This window comes from Chaetodon trifascialis, chromosome 9 (genome assembly GCF_039877785.1).
Source record: "Chaetodon trifascialis isolate fChaTrf1 chromosome 9, fChaTrf1.hap1, whole genome shotgun sequence".
Lineage (NCBI taxonomy): Eukaryota > Metazoa > Chordata > Actinopteri > Chaetodontiformes > Chaetodontidae > Chaetodon > Chaetodon trifascialis.
The window spans coordinates 658137-682702 of record NC_092064.1 but is presented as its reverse complement, the minus strand read 5'-3'; the positions used below and the strand labels follow the sequence as shown (position 1 = coordinate 682702).

The window sequence follows — 24566 nt, the reverse complement described above, 5'->3', positions numbered from 1 at the left end:
GTGGTCCTAAGTTTCTTATAACTTTTTGGCATGTCAATGAGCAGACAGCAAGTTAGCAAAGTCATTCCTGTGATCACATGTGTATTATTAATGCAACGTTCAACATTGATCTTGCTTTCCCTTCCTTGATTCTTTTGCTTCTCTCCTTTGACTGAAAAATATCTTTTTATACCTTGAGTCATTGTTTGCCATGCATGAAAACAGTTAATCTCCTACACATTTGGAAAAGGTAATGATACTGACCTCCCAATGATTCCCCTGGGTAAACCATACAGGAGCTTTTTAAACTAGTATTAAGACTGCTTATCTCTTCAAGTAACAAAAGATAAAATTGTTCACAGCAGCTTTCATCAGATGCCCTGTAGTCTTCAAATTGTCAACTTTAACACTATTTACTACTTCTTCCATCATGAACTGTAATTGCATAAACATCACAGGCTGTCAGACAATCCTGGCATGCATGCAACCATGGAAAATTAGTGAATTGTGTACGGAATCGGGCCTTTAATTTAGTGTATTATTTCTCTCCTTATGCTAATGAGTATAGAGGTCAGGGTGCAGGATGAACATGTACAGTGTCTGTCTTTCATGCAATACACTAGGGTTTGCATCTCTTCAAAGACATGCAATTAACATTCAGCTTTTTATCAATGGTATCCATGATCTTTCCCTTTCTTTCCCTAACCACAACACAAAGTTTTTCAGTTGTCCAAGCTTAACCCTTCCTTAACCACAGTTTACTTGACATAACTGTTATGCACAGATATTGTGGAAAGCAAGAACTTCAAAGACATTAAGACTGGAAAAAAAAACAGAAAAAAGATTGTCATTGGACAATTAGCAATACAGTTGCAATGCAATGACAGAAATTTACAGTGGTACTCACCAGTGATGTGGTAGCTGACTTGTCGGTTGACAGCAGAGCTGTCATCATCTCTGGTGTTCAGCACAGCCACCACCTCACCTGGTGGGTCACTCTCCTGAACTGAACCAAAGTAGTGTTGCTCCAGAAACTTTGGCGGGTTGTCATTTATGTCAGACACTGCTACAGTCACAGTGGTAGTACTGGAAAGAGACGAGGTTTCCCCAAGGTCTGAGGCCACCACTGTGAATGTGTAGGATGGATTGGTCTCATGGTCCAAGTCCTTCTGTGTGGAGATCCAGCCTGTGTTGCTGTCAATGCTAAAGGTGCCGATCAATGTGTCTGCATCCCCTTCTGACTGGATTAAAGCCCCAAGACTGTATGTTACCTGACCATTGCCCCCTGAGTCTGGGTCTTGTGCTTGAACTTGAATTATTCTAGTTCCAACTGACATTCCTTCCATAACTGTGGCCTCGTATAAGTTGGCCTCAAAGGCTGGTTTGTTGTCATTAAGATCCAGCACTTTGATTTCAACATCAACAGAAGTCACAGAATCCAGTTTAGCCTGTTGTACTGTGGCAGTGACTTTGAAGTGATATTCCTTGATCATCTCATGGTCCAAGGGCTTATCAAGTTTGATGAGACCTGTATCCTTTTCCACCACAAACACCCCATCTTGGTTGTTTTCTCCTGTCTCTCCATTAACCAAAGCAAAGGTAGCAGAGAGCGAGGCATATCCATGAGGAGTGTTGAGATGTACTGTCCCAATGGCTGTACCTATGGGGGTGTCCTCTGGCATGCTAAATAAGTACTGATGTTGGCCAAAGGAAGGAATGAAGGCATCTGGAGAAAGAACATGGATGTAGACAGACACTAGAGAGTGCCGGACTGGACTTCCTCCATCTACAGCCTTCACAAAAAAAGACAATACAGAGTTTCTCAAGTGGCTGAAGCTGCCTTTAGTCACCATCCAACCATTGTCTGGGTCTATCTCCAAAATGTCTGCCACAGGGACGTGTGCCTCACTGTAAATAGAATATGTCACTTTGGCATTAGTGCCATCATCAGGATCATAAGCCTCAATCTGCATCACCAAAAATCCTTTAGCCACATCAGATTTGACTGAAGTTCGGTACTCTGTGGCTAGGAAGCGAGGTACATTATCATTATCATCCATTAGAGTAACTTGTACTGTACAGTAAGAGACACTTCCACCGGAGTCCTGGGCTGCTACTGTCAAAACAATGTCTTTATTGGCCTCACGATCAAGCTTCTCTACAGTGGTGATCTGACCACTTGCATCAATGCTAAATTGGTCCTTGCCCATATCATTCACAAAGGAAAACATGATGTGACCGAACACTCCAGGGTCTGCATCTGTTGCCTTAACCTGAAATGAAATAAAGTCATGAACATTTTATATTTACATTATGTTATCAATGTTTCTTCTGAAAAATATACAATGAAAAAAAAATCAATGAATTTCATAGCATTTACCTGTATAACTTTGGTTCCCACGGCAGAATTCTCTCCTAACTCTGCCTCATATATATTCTGGCCAAACACTGGACTGTACAAGTTGGCCCCCAAAACCTTTACATGAACCTGTGCAGTGCTGGTGAACACCCCATCAGACACTGAAACATTGAGGCTGTAGGCAGGCTCCATTCTTTGTTTACGGTTGCTGGACAATATGATGATTCCTGTCTTTTTGTCCATCACAAAGTTCATTCTTTCATTTCCTGACAAAATGCTGTACTCCAACTTAGCAAAATCTGAGTTGTCAGCATCTGAGGCCTGGACACAGGTTACAAAGTGACCTCTAGGTGCTAACTCATTCACGTATGCCTCATAGAGCAGCTGGTTGAAAACTGGAGGATTGTCATTCATGTCATTCACCATAACTATGACTGATACTTCACTACTTAATGGTGGGAAGCCATTATCGGTGGCCTTGACAGTGAAGTCATACTTCTGGACTAGTTCATGGTCTAGCATACGTGCTGTAAGGATTAAACCACTGCTGCTATCAATGTGAAAGTAGTCTGTGCTGTTATGCGCATCTGAGAAGATCTGGTATCGGACAACATTGTTCTTCTCTGAGTCTTTGTCGGTGGCAATAACTTGAAGTGCTGGAGTTCCAATCATGGCTGTTTCAGACAAAACTACCCTATAGGACATTTTCTGAAAGATGGGAGGATTGTCATTTACATCCTGGACAATCAGATCTACATCAACCTCAGCACGGGCACCAGTCAGAGAGTCTGTGGCTCTGACAGTCAGTTGGTAAGACGATGCTGCTTCAAAGTCCAAAGAGTGGATGACACTTATGACTCCAGTATCAAAACCAATGTCAAACTGAAGAGATGGGTCTCCATCAACAATGGTGTAAATGATGTTTTGACCTTCAGGACTAGTGGCATTAATACCAAGGATTGGGGTGTGTACAGCCACATCCTCATTTACAGAGACAGAATAAAATGATTTGTCAAAGACAGGCATGGCTTTGTTGACTACAGTGACGGGAAATTCTATAGTAGATGAGAGAGGTGGATAACCACCATCTCTGGCATATATCATTATCTGGTATTCCATATTGGACAAATCAGACTCAAAAGCCCTCTTGAGGCTGAGACTACCTGTCTGCTGGTTGATCTCAAAGTGACCATGGCCATCCTTGAGATAGTAAGAGACCTCTCCATTAATCCCTTTGTCACCATCTACTGCCATCACCCTGAAAATGGGTGATCCTGGCTCAGCGTCTACTTGAACAGCTGCATAGTAAGGAAGTCCAACAAACACAGGGACATTATCATTTATGTCCTCAACTTGGAGTCTAACCATGACTCTGGCCACATGTAGATGGTCATGCTCCCGTCTAGCCTCAACAACCAGTTCGTAGAATTCTTGCTCTTCACGGTCAAAGGGTATGCCTGTTGTATGGATCACACCAGATGTTGGACGGATTCTGAAGCATGTACCAGCATTCAACAAGTTGTACCTCAATGGTTCATTGAGATGGTGTCCAATAGCATTGACCACAGCCACTTTGGTGATATTTGACACATTCTCTTGAATAGATGAAGAATAAAGGCTTTGGCTGAACCTGAGACCAGAGTCAAGAGCATCTCTGACAAGGATGGTCACCATAGCCGTGCTGGAGAATTTCCCATCTGATACTTTGACACTGAAGCGGAAACGTTCTTTGGAGAAGTTATTGTGTTTTACTATGATGACTCCACTGGAAGGTTTGATGGCAAAGTGCTCCAGTACTCCATCAGTCAGAGAGTAGGTGAGCTCTGTAGAGACATCTTTGTCAGGGTCTATGGCTGAAACCTGTAATGCCTCTACTCCCACATATGTGGGGAGTAGCAGGACTGTTTCATAGGTATTCTGGGTGAAGCAAGGTGGTGAATCATTTGTGTCAATCACTTGTATTGTAACTTCAGTTGGACTGTCTGCTGTCAACTGTGGCCTGCCATTGTCTCTTACATGAACATGGAAGTGGAAGTTGGCCAATGTCTCATGGTCTAGATTAGCAATGGTTCTGATGGAGCCAGTTCCTGAGTCCACTGTGAAGAACATTTTTGCAGTGTCCTCTACAATCTGGTAGACCAACAGAGCATTTTGGTTGCGGTCAGCATCAGTAGCCCTAATTACTAGAGGTGACTCATCTGAATTTAAGACCAAGCTGTTGACCGGTGCTGCCTCGCTGATGCTACCATGATAGTGGAGCTGCTGGAAAACTGGTGGGTTATCATTCTCATCCACTACCTGGATTAAGAGAGTGGCATTGGAGGCCATGCCAGCCATGTTGATAGCCTGGACTATAAGGTTATAAAATGCTGTAGTCTCATAATCTAGAGGTTTTTGAGTAGTAATGACTCCACTGTACTGATTTATCTGAAAAACATGATCAGTGTTGCCCTGCTTGATGTCATATGTGAGTGTGGACTGGCTGACTGCACTGACTGTTGTGACAGAGGTCCCTACCACTGCATTCTCTGTGATCTCAGCCTGGTATTCAGGCTGAGCGAACTTTGGGCCGGTGTTATCAGAGAGGGTGACAGTAATACGCACTAAAGTGGTGGTGGACAGGGGGGGGGAGCCATTGTCAGTTGCTCTGACAGTGAGAACATAATGGCCTATGCTGGACAAGTCCAGGTCATGTGCAACAGTGATGATACCCAAAACTGGTTCGATATGAAATGCAACTCCAGTGTTCCCTGTTGGAAAATCAAAAAGAAAGATGAAACAAAATGATCATTTTGATATATTTTTAATGTCAATTATTTACAGTGCATAAAACATTCAGCATTCAAGGGCAGTAGTCATCAGAGGTGCCTACCTGCTTCAATGCAGTAGTACAGCTCTGCGTTCTCGCCTTTGTCTTTGTCCAGGGCAGTGACCTGGATCACAGCTGATCCAACTGCCGCTGACTCATAGACAGAGCCTTCATACAGAGCACTGGTAAAGATGGGTGCATGGTCATTTGTATCTTCCACCTCTATTAGCACACGAGCCAGGTTCTTTCTGTATGGGAACTCTTGGTCCTTCACCTGTGGACAACACAAACAAAAAAAACAAATGACAAAAGTTATCCTTCAGGATCACTATGAACATCAAATCTTCATGATCATATAATTAAAAATCTTGTTCCCAGTGACACTATTGTCCAAAGTAAAAGAAACATAAAACAAATGCAAAATGTCATCAGCCTATAACACTCACTCATTCAGTTTCTTTTGCTGCATGTATTTCCCCAAACATTATTTAGTAATCTAGCAGTATATAGTTTGATATAAAACAATACTGATGTTTTGACATATTGTTATTTTTTCTTCCTATTCCTCAGATGTCACAGTTTTTCATACTACAAATTATGGTCAAAATAAATAACATGTAAATGAATTCTGTCTTCCTTTTGTTGGGAAACTGCTGTGCTGAAAACACATCAAAACCAAACTGTGAGTCAAAACAGGTACATATTACAGACCAATTAATTTTGTGTTCCCCTCTTCTGCAGTATAACAACTAATTATAGCTTGCAGATATAATTGCCTATTGCTCTTACAAGTATGGCAAGCAAGCAACCAGACTTAAAACACCAGTAAAGTTTATTGATATGGCAACTTTCACTGACACCAGTCACAATGTGCTTTACAGTCAAATAAATAAAGACACTGGATAAAATATAGAAGGGGGACAGACATATGACAAAACTTGAAACAACAAAATACCAAATGCTATGTAAATGCCAACCTTGGGTTTTTAACTGCTTTTAAATGAGTCCACAGAAACCAAAGACCAATAAGATCTGATAGCTTATTTAGAGATCATTCCAAAGGCTACCACCTGGAGGTAAAATCAGAATACACTAATCCAACATGATGAGATAAAAACATGTATTAGAATCTCCATTTAGCTTTTGAAACAATAGACCTAAGCCTGGTTATGTTTCTTAAATGAAAGAGGTCTCATAATGTGAGCATCAAAACTTATGGATTGGTCAGAAATCACACCAAGGTAACACAGACTAGACTGAGAAGATGAAGATAAGGCACCAAGATTCTACTTGATTGCTGTTTAAAGGTTATCAGCAAGAATCAAGAATTATTTACTATCCAGTTCTGCATAACATTTAAATGGTTGTTCAGCAAAGAAAGATTATGAGACTCACCGGGTTTAAATGAAAAATACAACTGGATGTCATCAGCATACAGATGACAGGAGATGTCACAAAAGATGCTGATAATCTGTCATAGAGGTAGCATGAATATGGTTAACATAATGAGTCTCAAGACCAATCTGGGGGACACCACTTCACAAAGCAACAGTGTCTGACACAAGTTCAACTACAAACACTGACAAAGTCTTATGCATGAGAAAGGAGGATAACCACTCCAATGCAGTCCCAGAAATGCCCACCAAGTGATTTAATCCATGGATTAGAATGTGGTGGTCAATGGTACTGTATTCTGTGCTAAGATCCAAAGATCAAACTAAACAATTTCCAGCATCTGCAGCATTGAAAATATTATTAGATGTCTGAAGGACAGCTGCTTCTGTGGAGTATAATTTATGGAAACCACACAGAATGTTATGAGACGCTCTGTGTTGTTTCAGTATTTGAATAAATTGCTTTTCAACAAGATTTTCTAAAATTCTGGAAAGGAAAGGGAGTTTAAAAATTGGCCTGTAGCTCTTTGACAGGTAGGGGTTCAGGTTGTGTCGATAATTTTTGCAACCCATCAAGCACTGAATCAAGCAAAGAGGCTATAATGTGTGTAGGTCTTTTCTTGCACTTGGTTTGTAAAACAAACAGCCAGTGGTGGTGCTGATTCAGTAGTTTGTAAGCTGTAGGTTCCCTGGTAAACACAGACCTCTTTGGCTGTCACAGTCCATCCAGCAGCCCACCCTGCCGACTTCCATCTTTTACACCCTGCCTTGCCCAGAGAGACAGCTGCGATAGCCGGAAAGGTTGGTGTGTTTACAAGGGATTCCCAGCTCACAATCTGATGAATCAGCAGTGCCACTGGCTGTTTATTTCACAAACCAACTACAAGGAAACCAGACATTATAGTCTCTATGCTTGACTTAAACTGTTAACTCCTAGACCTTCCTTCTGTAGTCTTTAAGTTGGTTTCATCTAAACTGGGTTGGAAAAATAATTGACATAGTTTCTTCAACAAAGGTTAAACAATAGCCTGCTTAAAATGAATGAAAAAACACGCTGATGAAAGAGAGCAATTTATAATATTGACTACACATGGACCAGGAGTAAGTGTTAAATGATTGGACTAAAGTGTCCACATTTCTGTTTCTGTTCTTTCTTTGAAATAATAAGGCTAACAAACACCATAGAAAAATTTGTTAGCTTACTTGTGAAACAAGCATGTCTCATATTGCAGGATGGCTGAGAGTCCAATGTAAAGCGAATGTCAAATATAATCACTAGTCACTGAGCCATCAAATTCACTATCTATACCATGTGAAAAAACAAGATGAAGAGTGTGCCCACCCATGTGTGTACAGCCAAATATGTGTTGCTTAAAATCAAAGGAGCCAGTGAGGTTGAGAAATTAAGATGCCATATTACATCCCACATTACATTCCCACACATTACATGTGTCATCAATATGAATTAAAATGAATATGATTAAAATATTCTACCATAAGGACCTTGTCCATCTTTAAAATAGATGTTAAAGAATCTGTGAAATCTGTTAAAAGAAAGGGAGCAATTGGGCCTGGTTATCTGCATATTAAAATATAATTGACAATTACTTGATATTATGCATTCTCAGTTTTCATGTCCACCCTGTTATACGCTGGTTTCGAGGCAATATTGGGTTGTGCCCTATAGCAGATAAGACCCACAGTGACATTGTATCCATGAGAAGACATTCTGAGGTGGCCGTCTACAGTGTAATTAAGACCTATGATGAATCAGTATCTGTAGAGAAGGGAAAAGATTCTGTTGTGTCTGAGAACCATGGGAAGCAGAAGATACCAGATGGAGATTTCTTTTAGAGAAGTCTTAATTGACTTCTTACTTCTACTCTATTTTTATCTAGCTTTTAATATTTTATTGTGTGGTTTTATGCATTGTCTTTATTTTTCATCTTTATTTCAATCTTATTTTACATACATTTGTGACCCGCCACTAGAAAACCAGCAACAAGTCGGCCCAGCGCAAGTTGAGTAAACAATGAAAAATCGAAGCTGAAATCATGAAGAAGCCACTCAATGTTTCAAATAACAGTATTGGGGGATTTAAAACTAGGGAAAAAACCACTATCTGTATCTGTATCTGTATCTGTATCTGTTCAACCATCTAAATTATCTGTATCCATATCTGTACTCAGAGTGGGCACGGAAATGGGTGGGGCTTAAATCGGTACATTATTTTAAGTCTGAAATTGATATGGATTGATCAGAAGTTGTTTATTTGAAAACTACTTACAGAACAGTCTCAAAATTGAGATTCAAATGAATGTTTTTCATCACAAAAGTAAGAGAAATATTTACAGAACAAGTTTTTTTTATGAACTCAGAACATGATTATTCTCAAGTGTATGAATGAATAACAGAACAGCCTCAGAATTGAAATTCAATGTTTTTGATCACAATAGTAAAGGAACTATTTACAGAACAAGTTTTTTTTTATATAAACTCAGAACATGAATATTTTTAAGTGCATGAATGAATACAATGCATGGAGTAGGAAAAACTACCAAGTATGCATAAACAAGAGTTTTCATACTCAACACAACTTTCTTTTTTATTTATTTTTATTTTCTTTAATTTATGATCAAACTGTGATTTTATTTGTTTATTTATTTATTTATTTATTTTCAATCATTTATTTATTTTTACCACCTAACGTTCTTGGCATTTTTTCCCCACACAAAGTTAAACAATGTTGATTAAGGTGCGTGCATGTGTGTGTGTGTGTGTGTGTGTGTGTGTGTGTGTGTGTGTGTGTGTGTGTGTGTGTGTGTGTGTGTGTGTGTGTGTGTGTTAATTTAAATAAGTGCTTAAACTCCTAATTGGGCATGTTGTTGCAGAGCAGTACAGAATAGAGTAGGGAGTAGGTGCACAGGTTAGTTGTGTACTGCTTAACTAGTTTGGCAGGCAGGAGCTGCAGCATGCAGCAGCAGAAGCAACAGCAGACAAAGAGCAGAGCAGAGGAGACAACTGAGACGCTATCAGTCAGTATGTTTGGTCTATTTCTAAAATGAAATCAAATCTATCATTTTTTTAAACTAAGCACTTGCATGCATTGATTTATTTCAGTTAAAAGTAGAATGTTTAATCTCTTTCATTGTTTAGATGAATTAAGTTAAGCATGGTTTCATATGAAGTAAGAATATTTAAATTTGGTTTAATTTCAATTGGCAATGATTAAAAATAAAAATAAGGCCAGTGGTTAAGAGGGTTAAGTTAAAAGTGTAACCTAAAAAGGATGAATAGTTGCATTAAAAAGACTTTAACGCAAAAAAAAAGCACAAATTATTAAGCATTTCATTTAAATCAGCTGTGAAATAACTGAACACTTATGTAAAGTAATGCCAATGATTTTGATAAACTGAATTAGAGAAGCATGGTGCGTAGATCAATTTGCATATCTTTAAAATTAGCTACTTTAAGTAATTTCAAAATAATTTGATTTGATTTAGTCTAATTTAAGTTATTGACTGTTAAGTCATAAATAATTTAGTTGACACCTATAAAAAGCCTATATACAGTATATAAAGCTTAATTTGTAATATTTATAATATTATTTTTATTTTTATGAACTGCAGTGAGAAAGTGTCAGATACTACATTTAGCCATATACAATAAAAATATTAATATAGGCTACTTTGTGTTCAGCTATATGTGTGTACATGTGTAAGTGGTCGGTAAGAGCATTTTTTAATTCTGTGTGAACTTGATGATTCATGCAAACATCCAGTGATGGCAAACAGGGAAATATGTCTGTATTCTTCTCAAAAGCACTGCGTTCAGTACAAGCAAAGTTTTCTAACTGACTTCATATCATCAGCCGGTTAAAAAAATAAATAAATAAATAAACACGACCGGAGTGGAGGCAGTGACCGACGCGACACGAGCCGTTTTTTACGCCGTAATGCGCAAAAGGACGCCGCTTTTTACGCCGTAATGAAGTCCTCCAAGAACACGCGTAAAAAACGCTGTTTTGTGCATCACAACGCGCATATAATACGCGCCTTTGTGCACATCACAACGCGTGTAAAAAACGGCGTTTTCCTAGTATGATAATAATCTCCACCCTTCTTTTCTCTTAGCCACTCAGCTCGAAGTGTCAGCACCCAATCGCTGATCAAGACAAGCAGACCAAATCAGTTGAGCACAGATCTCCGTTGTGATCTGTCAGTTTGTCCTAACTTACCTTGTAGTTTCTTGTAGGTAAATATTTTGGATGATAGGCAGAAAAATATCCCATGAATTAACTTCATCATTATTTTAAATTCCTCTTCAATGCATCGTTTATTTATTTCTTTTTTTATTTCTCTGTTAGTCACAAAGGCGCGTATTTTACGTGCGTTGTGATGCACAAAATGGCGTTCTTTTACGGGCGTTCTCGGAGGACTTCATTACGGCGTAAAAAGTGGCGTTCTTTTTGCGCATTACAGCATAAAAAACGGCGTAGAATCTGAAAAAAACAGCGTTTTTCACACCGTAATGCAGTTGAAACGCGACTGAATGTGCCGTATTTCTAACAGGAACGGCTTGCCATAGTTTTCAGCTCTGCCTTGTCAAATGCTCCGCGTATGTTATGAAATAAGTAACTTTAAATATCATACAAACCGAAATAGAGGCGAGCTGAAGAAAACCTAAGGAGTACTAAAGAGAGCAACATGAGCTGGAATCACGGCAAGCACAGACAGATCACTCACTGCATGTGTACGAGAGTGAGACACAGCTCTGTCTTCTTCTTCTTATGGAATTCCGGCAGGCTGGATGCCATGCGGCACATTGCTGCCTCTCGCAGGTCGGGGTGAGGCCATTGCTACTTCCAAAGGTGTAATCCTGTGGAGTTGAGGAAGTCAAGGACTACTTTCACCGTCCTTGACTGGTTCTCTCTAGGATTAAGGAGACTCCTCATTGTAACTAATTCCATTCCCTCATGGGACAGTTTGGCATATAACTGCGTTCTTTGTTCCTCACACAGGCTGCTCTCCATAAGCAGAGGTTTCACAGTTTGCTGTTTTCTGCAGGCTCCACACAAACCACCAGCCTATTTTAGCGTGTCCAAGTCTAAGTTTCGTCTTAATCACAGTGTGTTTTCATTCACAGCCCAGATAGCACTGGTCTGTCTTTACAGTATTTTGTATTGAAAATAGGGATGGGTACCGAATTTCGGTACTTTTTTGGTACCGACCGAATTCCCGCTGAAGTACCGTGTATCGATTCACGGTAAATCCGTCGGTAGCACATTTCGGCACCTGAATGCACCTTTTTTTTGTTTGTTTTACCCTGTACGCACCTTGATGTTATGCGTCGGCGAGAGCGGAGGACGCAGAGGATGCGGTTATGTCAGTGGTTGCTTTATCTTCAGAGGCGAACCATGGCGGACCACAAGCGCTCCAAAGTCTGGCTTCATTTTACCAAGCTGGATGCCGACAACGCGCGGTGCAACATTTGTGATGCGAAGTGCAAAGCCAGCAAAGGAAACATGTCCAACTTGAGAAAGCACTTGGTTAAACACCAAATATTCCTCAAGGCAGAGGAGTGCACAATTTTTGACAGTTTAAAAACACAAGCTAACGTTACCACAGCTACTCGCCCGGCGCCAGCAGCAAACGTTACCACCAGCAAGCCTGCTGCAGCCAGCAGCTCGACACTTGCAGCCAGCTTCGAGGAAGGAGAACAACCAGCCCCTTTTAAAAAGGTAGACGACGATGCTGCTTCAATTAGCTCAGCAGCATCAAGTTCTTCAGCTCCAAGTAAGCTAAATGATGTGCCTGGCATTTTGAGAAGCATTTGAGGTTAAAACGGCTCGGTTCCCCGTAATGTTAATGTTACACTTTTATGTTAATTAACAGGTCCATCCATGTCGTCCCATTTCCCCACCCACCCTTCAGTTACAGTGAGAGCTGCAACGGTGACCCCATTCAATAAGGCAAAGGAGGCTGCTTTGCCTCGCCATAGAGCCGAGGAGTGTCACAGAGCTGTGACCGCATATGTAGTTAAAGCTATGTTGCCCTTTGCAACTGTAGACACCCCATGGTTTAGGTACTGTATATTATTTCATTGTATAAAACGAGTGATTATGTGTGGATTACCGACAATGCAGTTTGCTACTGCTCACAGAGACTTGGCTGGGAATGCAGCACACAGACACAACTGTAGTGCTGGATGGATTTTCACTCGTACGGGCGGACCGGACAGAGAAGAGCGGTAAGGAGGAGAAAGGAGAAAAGGAGAAAGGAGGAGGGCTGGCAGTGTTTGTGAACGATAGATGGTGTAACTCAAGGCACATCACTATCAAAGAGCAGCACTGCTGCCCGGACATTAAGCTGTTGGCTGTTAGTCTGAGGCCATATTATCTATAATATGGCTAATATACACAGCCATAGTGGTGGCTGTGTATATTCCTCCCTCCGCTAACGCCGAAGCAGCCTGTGACGTCATCAACTCCGTGATCAGCAGGCTGATCAGCAGGCTGCAGACTCAGAAACCACAGCCCCCCCCCATCTCTGGGGATTTTAATCATGCCTCTCTGTCCTCCACTCTGCCAAAATTCATCCAGTATGTCACATGTGCCACCAGAGACAATAAAACACTGGACTTATTCTATGCCAACACCAAGGAGGCATACGAATCATCACCTCTCCCTCCTCTGGGAAGAGCTGATCACAACCTGGTTCATCTCCTGCCTGTCTACAAGCCCCTTGTTAACAGGCAACCAGTTGTGTCCCGCAGAGTGAAGAGGTGGTATGAGGAGGCTGAAGAGGCTCTGAAGGACTGCTTCGAGACAACCGTGTGGGATATATTCAGTGACTCTCATGAGGAGGACATTGACAGTTTGACAGACAGCATCACGGACTACATAAACTTTTGTATGGAGACCACTGTACCCACCAGGACTGTACGGTGTCACTCCAACAACAAACCCTGGATTAATCCTGACATTAAGGCTCTTTTAAAGGAGAAGAAGAGGGCCTTCAAGTCAGGAAACAAAGAGGAGCTGAAAACTGTTCAGAGGGAGCTCAGAAGGAAAATCAGGGAGGGGAAGGACAGATACAGGAGGAGAATGGAGGAACAGCTGCAGGAGAACAACACCATGGGAGTCTGGAGAGGCCTGAAAACCATTTCAGGCCACCAGAAGCCAAACTCTCAGGCAGCTGGAGATTCAAAGTGGGCAGATGAGCTGAACAGCTACTTCTCAGGTTTGAGGAAACATCTGCCCCTCCCCCAGCTGCACCAGCACTGCAGCAGCCCTCCTTTGTTCTGCCAGCACTCTGCCCAAGTACCCCCCCCCCCCCCCCCGCAGTATTCAGCTCACCTCCTCCAACGCCACCCCCCACTGTTCCTCCCAGCCCCCCATCCACTTCACATGACACTCAGCCCCCCTGCTCCAACTTGTCTCTCACACCTCTCCAGGTGAGAAATCAGCTCAGGAGGTTAAAGACCAGGAATGCTGCAGGACCGGATGGCCTCAGTCCCAGACTCCTCAGATCCTGCTCTGATCAGCTGAGCGGGATCATTGGACATCTGTTCAACCTGAGTCTGAGACTGGGAAAGGTGCCGCGACTCTGGAAGACGTCCTGTGTGGTACCTGTGCCAAAGACCCCACATCCCAAGGACCCTAGCTGCTACAGGCCGGTGGCACTAGCATCACACCTCATGAAGGCCCTGGAGCGGCTGGTCCTTACCCACCTGCGTCCCCTGGTGAGCTTGCCCATGGACCCGCTGCAGTTCGCGTACCAGCCTGGCATCGGAGTGGACGATGCCCTCATCTTCCTCCTCCATCGAGCCCTGTCTCACCTGGAGTTGCCGGGGAGCTCTGTTCGGGTCCTTTTCCTGGATCTCAGCAGTGCTTTCAACACCATCAGGCCAGGCATCCTGAGGAACAAGCTGGAGCTTTCAGGAGTGGACCAACACCTCACATGCTGGATAGTGGACTACCTTTCCAACCGCCCACAGTATGTGAGGACACGGGACTGTGTGTCAGGGACTGTCCTCTGCAGTGTGGGGGGCCCCCAGGGAATGGTGCTGGCACCGTTCCTCTTCAACCTCTACACAGCTGACTTTTCCCACCTGTCACCCATCTGCCACCTGCAGAAGTTTTCTGATGACTCTGCCATTGTCGGCCTCATCACAGATGGGGACGATAGGTCATACAGAGGACTCATTCAGGATTTTGTGGACTGGTGTCAGCAGAACCACCTGCTGATTAATGCAGATAAAAACAAGGAGCTGGTTGTGGACTTCCGCCACCGCCGCCCGCACTCTCCCCCATCACCAGTGAACATCCAGGGAAGGGACATTGAGATGGTCATATCTTATAAGTGCCTGGGTGTTCATCTAAACAACAAACTAGACTGGACTCATAACACTGCTGCACTTTATAAAAAAGGACAGAGCAGACTCTACCTGCTCAGGAGGCTGAGGTCTTTTGGGGTGCGGGGGGCACTCCTGAAGACCTTCTATGACTCTGTTGTGGCCTCTGCCCTATTATACGGAGTAGTCTGCTGGGGGAGCAGCATCACAGCAGCTGACAGGAAGAGGCTGGACAAACTCATCAGAAAGGCCAGCTCTGTCCTGGGATGCCCTCTGGAACAGGTGGAGGAGGTGGGGGAGAGGAGGATGACAGCCAAGCTGTCCTCCATGACAGACAATGACTCCCACTTCCTCCAACACACACTCACTGCACTGAGGAGCTCCATCAGTGACAGGATGCTACATCCAAAGTGTGTGAAGGAGAGGTTTCGCAGGTCATTCCTTCCTGCAGCTGTCAGACTGTACAACAGAAACTGCTCCAAGTAATCAGTACAATAATATGTTTACAATCTGTGCAATAACCTGTGCAATAATGCAATAATGTGCAATAATCAGTGCATAACAATCTGTTAATACTATCGACAATTTCTTAGGATGACGTTATTCTTTTATCCCACTCTTGTATATATACTTGTTTTGAATTTGCATTGCGCTTGTTCTAATACTTTATACACTTTATTGATGCTGCTGTATATTGGAATTTCCCCTCATGGGACTAATAAAGGAATATTGAATGACTGAATTGAAGTGATAGCCAGGGCTTGTTGATGACGTTATGATGTTATTCAGATTTTCTTATTATAATTATTATTGCCCTTATTATTATTTTTTCACAGCAGGGAGATGACAATGTTGGAGTTATTTCACTTGATGTTATTGAAGAATGAATGTTCAAAATTCCGAAGTTTTGACTATTTTTTAAATATACAAAATAACTTTAATTACCAAACACATATCCCCCCCAAAAAAAGTATCGAAAACAGGTACAGAAAAATACCGGTATCGATTCGCAGGTACCGAGTATCGGTATCATATCGATTCAGATGTGAAAGGTACCCATCCCTAATTGAAAAGTAATGATGTCCTTTTTCCCCATTCTCCCACTGTTTCTGCCACTGAGCTGTTATGTCATATCTCAGGGCTGTTGCAGGGGGGGTGCGAGACCTTGTGCAAAATTTAAATGTGAAGCCCTGCTCTTTGACATGGATGCACAATTGCGCATGAATAACACACACAGACACAGCTGTTCTGGTTCTACTGCACGCATAATAATGCAGAAACTGATCATGTCAGTCACTTTCCTTGCCATCTTGGCCGCAAACTCAGCAATAAGATCTTTATAATCCAGTTTGGATGCAATGTCCTTTTCAACTGATAGCAGGGCAAACCGACACAGTCTGTCCTGTGACATGGAGGTGCGCAAATAGTTTTAAATTAGTTTCAACTTTGAAAAGCTTCGTCCGCCCAATGCCACCGTTACTGAAAAAGTCAATAGGATCCTGAGCGCAATCTCACAGTTAGGGAAAGTTCCTTCAATCCCTTTGAGGTATCGAAAGCAAAAAGGTCCGGTGCATCCTGTGATACGGAAGTGCTCAGACGTGCTTCAGTGAGGCCTAATGACATAGCGACAATGAAAATCCCGCTCAATTTGTTGGATTTGTTTTTTATTTATTTGTTTGTTTTTGACAGAGACAGACAAAATCATACATAACTAATGTATTTATTTATTTAAAAAAAATGCAGGATTGCAGGTGCGAGGCCCCTTAGTGGCATGAGGCCCTGTGCGGTTGCGCAGTTCGCACAGTCCATGCGACGGCTCTGTAATCCCTGATGATAGAGCGGGCGCTGTGTGTGACTGGCCAATCACAGAGCGTGAAGACAGTCAGTTACCCAATGAGGATTTTCCTTCAGCACGAGCGGGAATATTGACGAGTTTTACTCGTATCATGCTCGTACTCGTCAAAAATGCTTTATCCATACCGGATACTCGTCTGAAACCAGTATCTGGCTCAATCCTACTTAAAACTGTAAACTTTATATTTGAATTTGGGTTGTTTTATTGGAAACTCATGGTCCTAGTTGTGGTGATTCAACAGTAAATTAGCATACTGGCTTTCTTTGGCTATTCACGCGCTTCTGTTCTTTTTCCGGCCAATCAGCTGCACGTTAAAAGGGAACCACATGGCTACTTATGCAGCTTCTGGTTATGCCAACAACGATCTCACTTCTGATTCTGAACCCGAACTAGAACATGAAACTGAAGAAATCAACAAGAACTACTGCATTACGCTGGAGAACATCCTTAATCTCCAGTTGACCTTAGCTGAAGATGAAGAATACGACGAAGAGTAGTAGTAGTGATGGCGGTGCGTGCAGACACAGCGGCTCCTCTCTGTCCCGATAGTGTGGTGTCTACATGTTTTTCTTCGTTGGTTTGTTCGAGTGATTTTATGTTTTCGTCACGCTTGTTTGTCCCAATGTGCACATACAGCCGTGGGACTCTTTTTGACATCAGCAACACAGCAATCTGTAAATTAAACCCGGCACATGCCAGCAGTCTGTTTCGACACCGACCACTGCAGCGCACCTGCAGAGGAAGCACTGCAGGCGGTGCAAGAGGAGGTGGAAGCGGGGAAAGCGCAGGGGTATACCGGCTAGGCTAACGGTGAATCGACACAAGCTGGCTATGCCATCTATCATACTCACCAATGTACGCTCCTTGGACAACAAACTGGACTATACACCTTCTGAGATTGACCCAGCAGACCGTGAGAGAGTGTTGTGTTTTCATTTTTACGGAAACATAGCTCAATAAGAGCATACCGGACTATGCCATTCAGCTGGACCGGCTATCATGCTACCGAGCAGACAGAGCCCTCATTGAGGAAGGTACGACCTGCGGCGCTATGGTGATTTGTAGACACTGTTCACCCCTCATGGAGTTTATAATCATCAAGTGCTGTTAATGTCCTGTGCATATAGCAGCATTGACAATAAAGTTGACTTGACTTGACCTTTTAACTTTTAAGTGTATTACCTTTCTTGTTTTTTATTTTCATTCAGGGTCTTTTTGTAACAAAATAATTTCCATTTCCATTTGATAATCGTTTTTCAAACTACTACAAAGGTTTGAACAATGGTTAGGTGGTTGGACTGTTACCTGGCTCCCCTGGTAGGTGACAATCTTTCAGGCTGTATTTCTCAAAAAACTAGTTTGAGAAGTGCCTCCATTCAAATGGCCACATCTTCCTCAAATATTTCCATGTGTTAGACATTGCTGGAAAACTTAGAAACTACACTTTCAGAATCTGCAAATAACTCAAAATGCCCCCCAGGAGACTTGTTGCTGATTTTCTCATGGCTGGTCACATTTTTATCTGTTTTTATGCACATTCCCCCTCTTTTTTATGTAAAGCACCCACTTGGTGCATATGATTCCTTTCTTGTAAAGCACTTTGAGATGTAATTCCTGTATGAAAGGTGCTATATAAATAAAGTTTAGTCCACACTGTCTGTGATAGCTGAGATAGTTGTCTAGGTAAGCTTAGCAACCAAACTTAAAACACCAGTCAAGCAGTAACTGGGACAGAAAGCGAAGTGCAATTTGATAAGAAAGAAGGGAGGGAAAGTCATGTAAAACCAATGGAGATTTGATAGAATAGTAAAAACTACTATGACCATTAAGATCAATCCGATCAGTGGGTTAAAAACATTTTAAAAAATATCTTAAAAGCAACTGACATCACTGAGAACAAACCCAGCTGATATCCAGAAACTATCATCAGGCTGAATGACCAAAAAAAGTGAATGACCTCAAATAAGACTATAATTCTAATACAACAACGCAGGAAAGACAAAACTTCCTCACTGTAAACTGAGGTGTCAAAGAGTCACAAGTTATCGTAAGATCCTAATTATAATTCATTGGCAGACTTACAATGACAGTGAGGATGTGTTGGGCACAGGCCTCGTGGTCCAGCCTCTGAGCAGTGTAGATGGTGCCCAGGGTTGGGTGGATACGGAACAGATGCATGCTATTAGGGTCTATGGAGCTCTGCAGAGAGAAGGTCAGCCGATGATGTTCATCACGATCTGATGCCAGAACCTGGACCACCTCAGTGTCAGGTGGTGTGTCTTCAGAAATAGTGACCTCATAGGTTGTTTGGGAGAAGATCGGAGCATTGTCATTGTTGTCCATAACAGTGACGTGAACCTGGAACATTGACAAAGACAAGGAAAGGTAAGATAGACTTTATTTATCCCACAATGGGGGAAATTAACAACAACAACAAAAAAAAAAGCTGATGAATTTAAGTCACAGTCAGTGACCACTTTGTTCATCTTCCATCTTTCGATTAGCTTTAACTTTGCAGATATTTTCAGAATAAACATTTTATGTTGACTGTGGACATTTTGATTGAACATATCACATTGAAAACAATGCAGGCAGCATTGCATTTCCTACAAAACATATTCGCTAATAGAGTAGTTGTATATAAACTTAATTCGTAGGAGGCAGGGCTTGGGGGTCAGTTATCAGGAACCTTAGTTTTTCTAATGACTGAGACCTTTTCAGAACAGTGGACAGAGAGGTTCAGAGGGGTTTCTAGTTTATGAATCTCACCAAATTCCACCAAAAATGGATTCAGATGTTTTTGTACAAGGAAATTACATTTTCAAGCTTTTGTTTGGTCTTTCACTGTTATTACAACTCAGTTTGACTAATTCCTTGCTGTATCAGCCTCTTAAAGGGGTTATGTATTACCTCCAACGGGATATAAAAGTTCATAAGCATAAAATTTCAGATCAAAATCACATATTTCAATTCTGCAATCAGTGTTCAGTCCCAGAGGCAAAGTATATTTTTGTGGTGCTTTCATGTAGATGTAGACAGATGACACATAATGTAATGGTGTTAAGAAATGCAAAAGTCTTAATAACATGACTCTCGGGGTCATTAGAATTATATAAGAGAGCATATGGTAAAAATAATAAACACAGCTGAATAAGTGTCATTGTGCAGACCACAGAGAAGTCAAGCAGCATGTTTGTGGTTTGCATATTTCATGACTCATGGAAAGTTCCTGAGTCATAGGTGACTGGTAATGAAGCCCAGCATGAGTCAGGAAAATACAGAAGGAGAAGCAGAGACAGACAGGTAGGGAGGCACAAAGAACAGAGCTATTTCTTACCAATATTTATCTTTTTTGACTCGGTCTCGGTACTCCCTTCAGGAAACATCAAGTAGGCAGGGGGACTGTTGTCACAGTTCAATGAATGCTCCCTTTCATTGTCCTACCTGACAATAGCAACCTCAGCATCCCTCCTCCTCTCCACCATGTTTGTTCTGACTGCGCTCTGGAGAGAGCACCTGATTGGTCAACACTCAAAAACATGTTGTGGGAGATGTCACTCTAGGCATGTCAAGACAAAAAAATTCTGACATGCTAGACTTTTTGTCGGGTTGTCATGGGGCATCACAGATGCTGCACGACAGGTTGCTTACCTTGTTATGCTACATGGGTGTAAATGCTGGACTGTTGTTCATGATCAACCATGACGCTGTTAATTTGTTGGCCACAATAAATATCATCTCAAAATCAGGCTAGATTCATGTAGTCTGATCCAAGAATAAGTTGGTTTGTGGGGATGCAGAGTCACATTGATGAAAAAGACTAATCTTGAGTGTCATTGGAGCTCTAAAACATGCTGAAATAGATGAGCTCTTGAGTGGAGTTTGGATGCCCAACAAGCAGCTCTCACAAGACCACATTCTGACAATGACAGTGTTATGCAAACAAGTTTTGTGGTGAGTGAACTAATAGCTAAGAAGCTGGAACCTCATTCAGAAGAAGAATTGTAAAGGAGTGCCTTGTTGCTGCTGTTGAGCTGCTAGCAGCAGACAAAGGAAAATTGATGCAAACAGACTCTCAGTGGTATGGGATGCCCATGTATAACTTCTATTGAAGGGCTAAATAGCCCTGCTCAGTCTCTGCTCAGAGACTTCCTTGTATTTAGTAATGTGAGTCATTTTGATTCGAGGACAATGTTTGAGAATATTTCAGAATGAGGGGACTGGGCTAGCACTGAAGCGGTGCTGGATAGAATTCACTTAACATGTCTTTTGGCATATGGCAACATATGGCATTGGCAACGCATTGCTCAAATAATTAATAGTGCTGTGAATCAATTAAAATATTTAATCGCGATTAATCTCATGAATGCAATAGTTAACTCACGATTAAGTGCAAATCAATCATTAATTATCATTTTAATACTGTTATCAACATGGAAAAGTGGATAGGCTTGCTTTGTGCAAATGTTTTTTTATTGAAAATGTGTAGTGTTATATTTCACACTAACATTCTCACTTTGAGCAGTCCCTCACATTTGAATGAATCAAATCTCACACAATTTAACACTGTCAATAAACAGATGACAAAAAATAAATACTTGGTTGCAAAAAAGCCCCTTCAACAACCCTTTTTAAGGGATCAAAACAGGGTGATACAAAATAAATTCACAAAGTGCACATCATTGTAAACTAGGACTCAGGCTATAGTGCAGTTAAACCATGGCTTAAACTTTCCTTTCTTGAGTTCCCTTTGAACATACAAGCAGTCAGACTATAATGCTCTTCTATTTATTCACCAGAGGCTTATCAACCCAGCCTCTTATTTCTCTCCAGAGAGAATGAACATTACTTGGCTATGGCTGCAGTAAGATTGTTCATAGTTACGGTATCCATATGCCTCTGTCGAAAGCCATCCATTGTCGCCTGGTTTTGACATGGAGGCGGCGGAGAATTCGCATTCGCCGTGTGTTTGGCCATCAAGTGGTATTTTAGTGCTACAGTGATAACTCAGTTCGACAATACAAACAGATAACTTTGGTCTTGTCAGTCGACCCATCTGGCAACATTTGAAACTAAACTTTCCATTCAGAATGTTGTTCGCATCCATATCGGCGTTTTGCACTTAACATCCACACAAACCGGTAGCCTACTTAGCCTTTACAGCTAGCAAGCAGACAAGACGAAACACGTGCGTGGGGCATGCCAGTTGTTTTGTTTCCAGTTTACAATCGGACCCTGTAGTTTTCCTAACGTTACTAGCAGTGGCCACAGCTTATAAAAAACTACAAGTTCACTAGGTCACAAAGAACATTAATCTCGCGATAAAAAGAATGACGCTGTTAAAATTGATTTGCGTTACGTTAATAATGCGATATTTTTGACAGCACTAATAATTATTTGTTATGTTTAATACTGTTTTCACTTTTTCCTCCCAATTTACCCTCTACTAATCCACTGGAGCAGTGGCATCTGATGCAGTAGCATTTTAAGTTCTTCCAAAAAACAACTACACAAGGTATAATTGCATACCACCAAACAATGAAAGGCTGGTGAAATTATGGTTACCTGTGTGTATGCAGTGTTGGTGCCGTCTGTGGCCTGCACTGTCAGGTTGTAGAGAGAGCGCTGTTCAGCATCCAGAGGCTTGGCGATAATGATGGTGCCCACCGCCTTCTCTATGTCAAACACACTGTCGCTGTTCCCCTCTGCTCCACCCAAGGAAGGTCAGACAGGAGAAGCACAAACTGTAAATCTTACAGAAATCCTCATCATACTCACCAGACAACACACCAGTTATGATGGATATGTGAATATACATGCACACAAACCAGACAGTTGTATTTATAGACCAATGGTTTTCAGTCATGTGCAACCATGTGCAGAAATGTCCTTACATTTATTTAAATATGTCATATCCAGTAATAAATTTGCTGTTTTGCATACAATATGTATACTCTTAGTTGGGGAACTGAGTGACTACATCGATCAGACAGACCTCAGACTTTGGAGACCACTGCTGCACATACATTGATTTGAATTTAAGTGTGTGATGGTGTAGAGGTGGGAGGGAGGGAAGGATGCTCCCCAACTCACACACACACACACACACACACACACACACACACACACACACACACACACACACACACACACACACACACACACACACACACACACACACACACACACAGAGAAACATATATATCAGCTTCACACAGTCCTGCAAAGATCACAGGAATGCAATGAAGTACAAGCATTAGCCATGCAAGCAGCAACAACAACACAAACTCTGTGTGTGTGTTTCTGTGTGTGTGACAGGAGCTCTCATAAAATTGGTTATATTTTTGTTTGTTATTTTCACCTATTACCAAAGGACATATTACTTATGACAGAAATACAGTCATTGGAAAAGGAAATGGATAAAGTGCAGTGGACCTTGAGACAATCACCACCCACAACATCTTCTGACCATCAAGCCAGAACAGCTGGACCAAGAGAGGGAGGAGAACTGGGCTAGGAGCTAAATTAACTCAGCTGGGACCTAAGGCCATCCCACCTTCCTATGGCCAGTGTCGGGCCACAGGAAAATAAAGGAGGAGGAAAGGAAAGGATGAAATAAGACTGTAAATAAGGCTAAGGCAGCAATGGTAAATCAGAGACCACTGTGCTCACATCTTTGCAGAGACGTGGCTCCATCACAATACTTCGTGGATGGTGTCCTGCACTGGCAGAACATAAGACTTTGGTAAGACCGAGGGAGGTGGAATACATCAATGATGTTTAGTCAAAGTTGACAGCAATGTTGACAGCAATGTTTCCCAGATGTCGACCATATTACTTGCAAGAGAATTCACCAGCTTTTTGTATTGCTTGCTGCTTACATTTCCTCCAGATTATATTTCCTCCAGATGTCTGTAGCTTTCCGGCGTTCCTCATGTTTTTGATCTCCTCGTGTTTTGACCTGTTTTGTCTCTTGTTGCCTTTTTGCCCAGCGTCTTTTGTACCTTTGCCTTCCTTATGGTTTATCTGGTTTTGAACTCTAGCCGTCTGGTTTTGTGACTTCCGATCTGCCCAGTGATTTTGTACTGCTGCATTACCGGACTGTTTCCCATGCACCAACCTCGAACTGTGAATAAACGCCTCTCATTGCCTGCCTGTCTCTAGTCTGCTCTGTGGGTCCACAGTTTGTCTGTCCTAGTTCTGACAAACTGTATGAGTTTATCAACCAGTTGGTATTTTTATTTTATCTGGTGATCTTGGTGGCACAGTGGCAAGACTGTGGCAACACTCACAGCTAGAAGGTCCTGGGTTCAACTCCTACCTCGGGTGCTGTGGGCGCTGACAGCGTGTCCTCCACCATGCCTTTGGTGCCTGCTGCCCTCATCTCGAGAGGAAAAAGGGGCCTTCCTGTGTGGAGTTTGTATGTTCTCCCTGTGTTCACCTGGCGGATCCTCCATAAAAAATGAAACCCCCCTCTGAAAACATGCATGAAGATCACCACCTGACCAATGGTGACGAAAAAAGAAATTGGGTCCCCGGGTGCCAGTCGGATGGCAGCCCACCGCTCCTGGTCTGTCGCGGAGGAAGGACTACCAGGATGGGTCAAAAGCGGGGATAAAATTTCACCAAGCATGGCGTGTGTGTGTGTACTAAATGCATGTACTATGTGGTGTGACAATAAAGGCTTCTTCTTCTTCTTCTTCTTCTTCTTCTTCTTCTTCTTAATCAAACAGACTTTGGGCATGTTTTATCTAAATTCCACCAGCATTTCCACATTCCCACCAAGTGAGGCAATTTGGTAAACCAGACCATGTT

General features: G+C 42.1%; 1 protein-coding gene across 11 annotated transcripts in view; it reads right to left on the bottom strand.

The window, feature by feature from the left end:
• The window catches only part of fat3a (FAT atypical cadherin 3a), a 319263-nt gene that overhangs the window by 80868 nt on the left and 213829 nt on the right, over nt 1-24566 (bottom strand). For 5 of the 11 annotated variants that reach the window (XR_011602462.1, XM_070970149.1, XM_070970154.1 and 2 more), the window contains exons 8-12: nt 22317-22459; nt 18834-19109; nt 5211-5421; nt 2360-5088; nt 887-2252 (exon numbers count right to left, since the gene is read on the bottom strand). Coding sequence is in view for 10 of the 11 variants with exons in the window: in XM_070970149.1 (XP_070826250.1) it covers nt 887-2252; nt 2360-5088; nt 5211-5421; nt 18834-19109; nt 22317-22459 (4725 nt within the window). In the remaining variant the exon portion in view is untranslated. Of the gene's footprint in view, nt 1-886; nt 2253-2359; nt 5089-5132; nt 5422-18833; nt 19110-22316; nt 22460-24566 lie in introns of those variants that run through there. The other 6 variants (XM_070970150.1, XM_070970152.1, XM_070970155.1 and 3 more) reach the window with 2 other exon arrangements.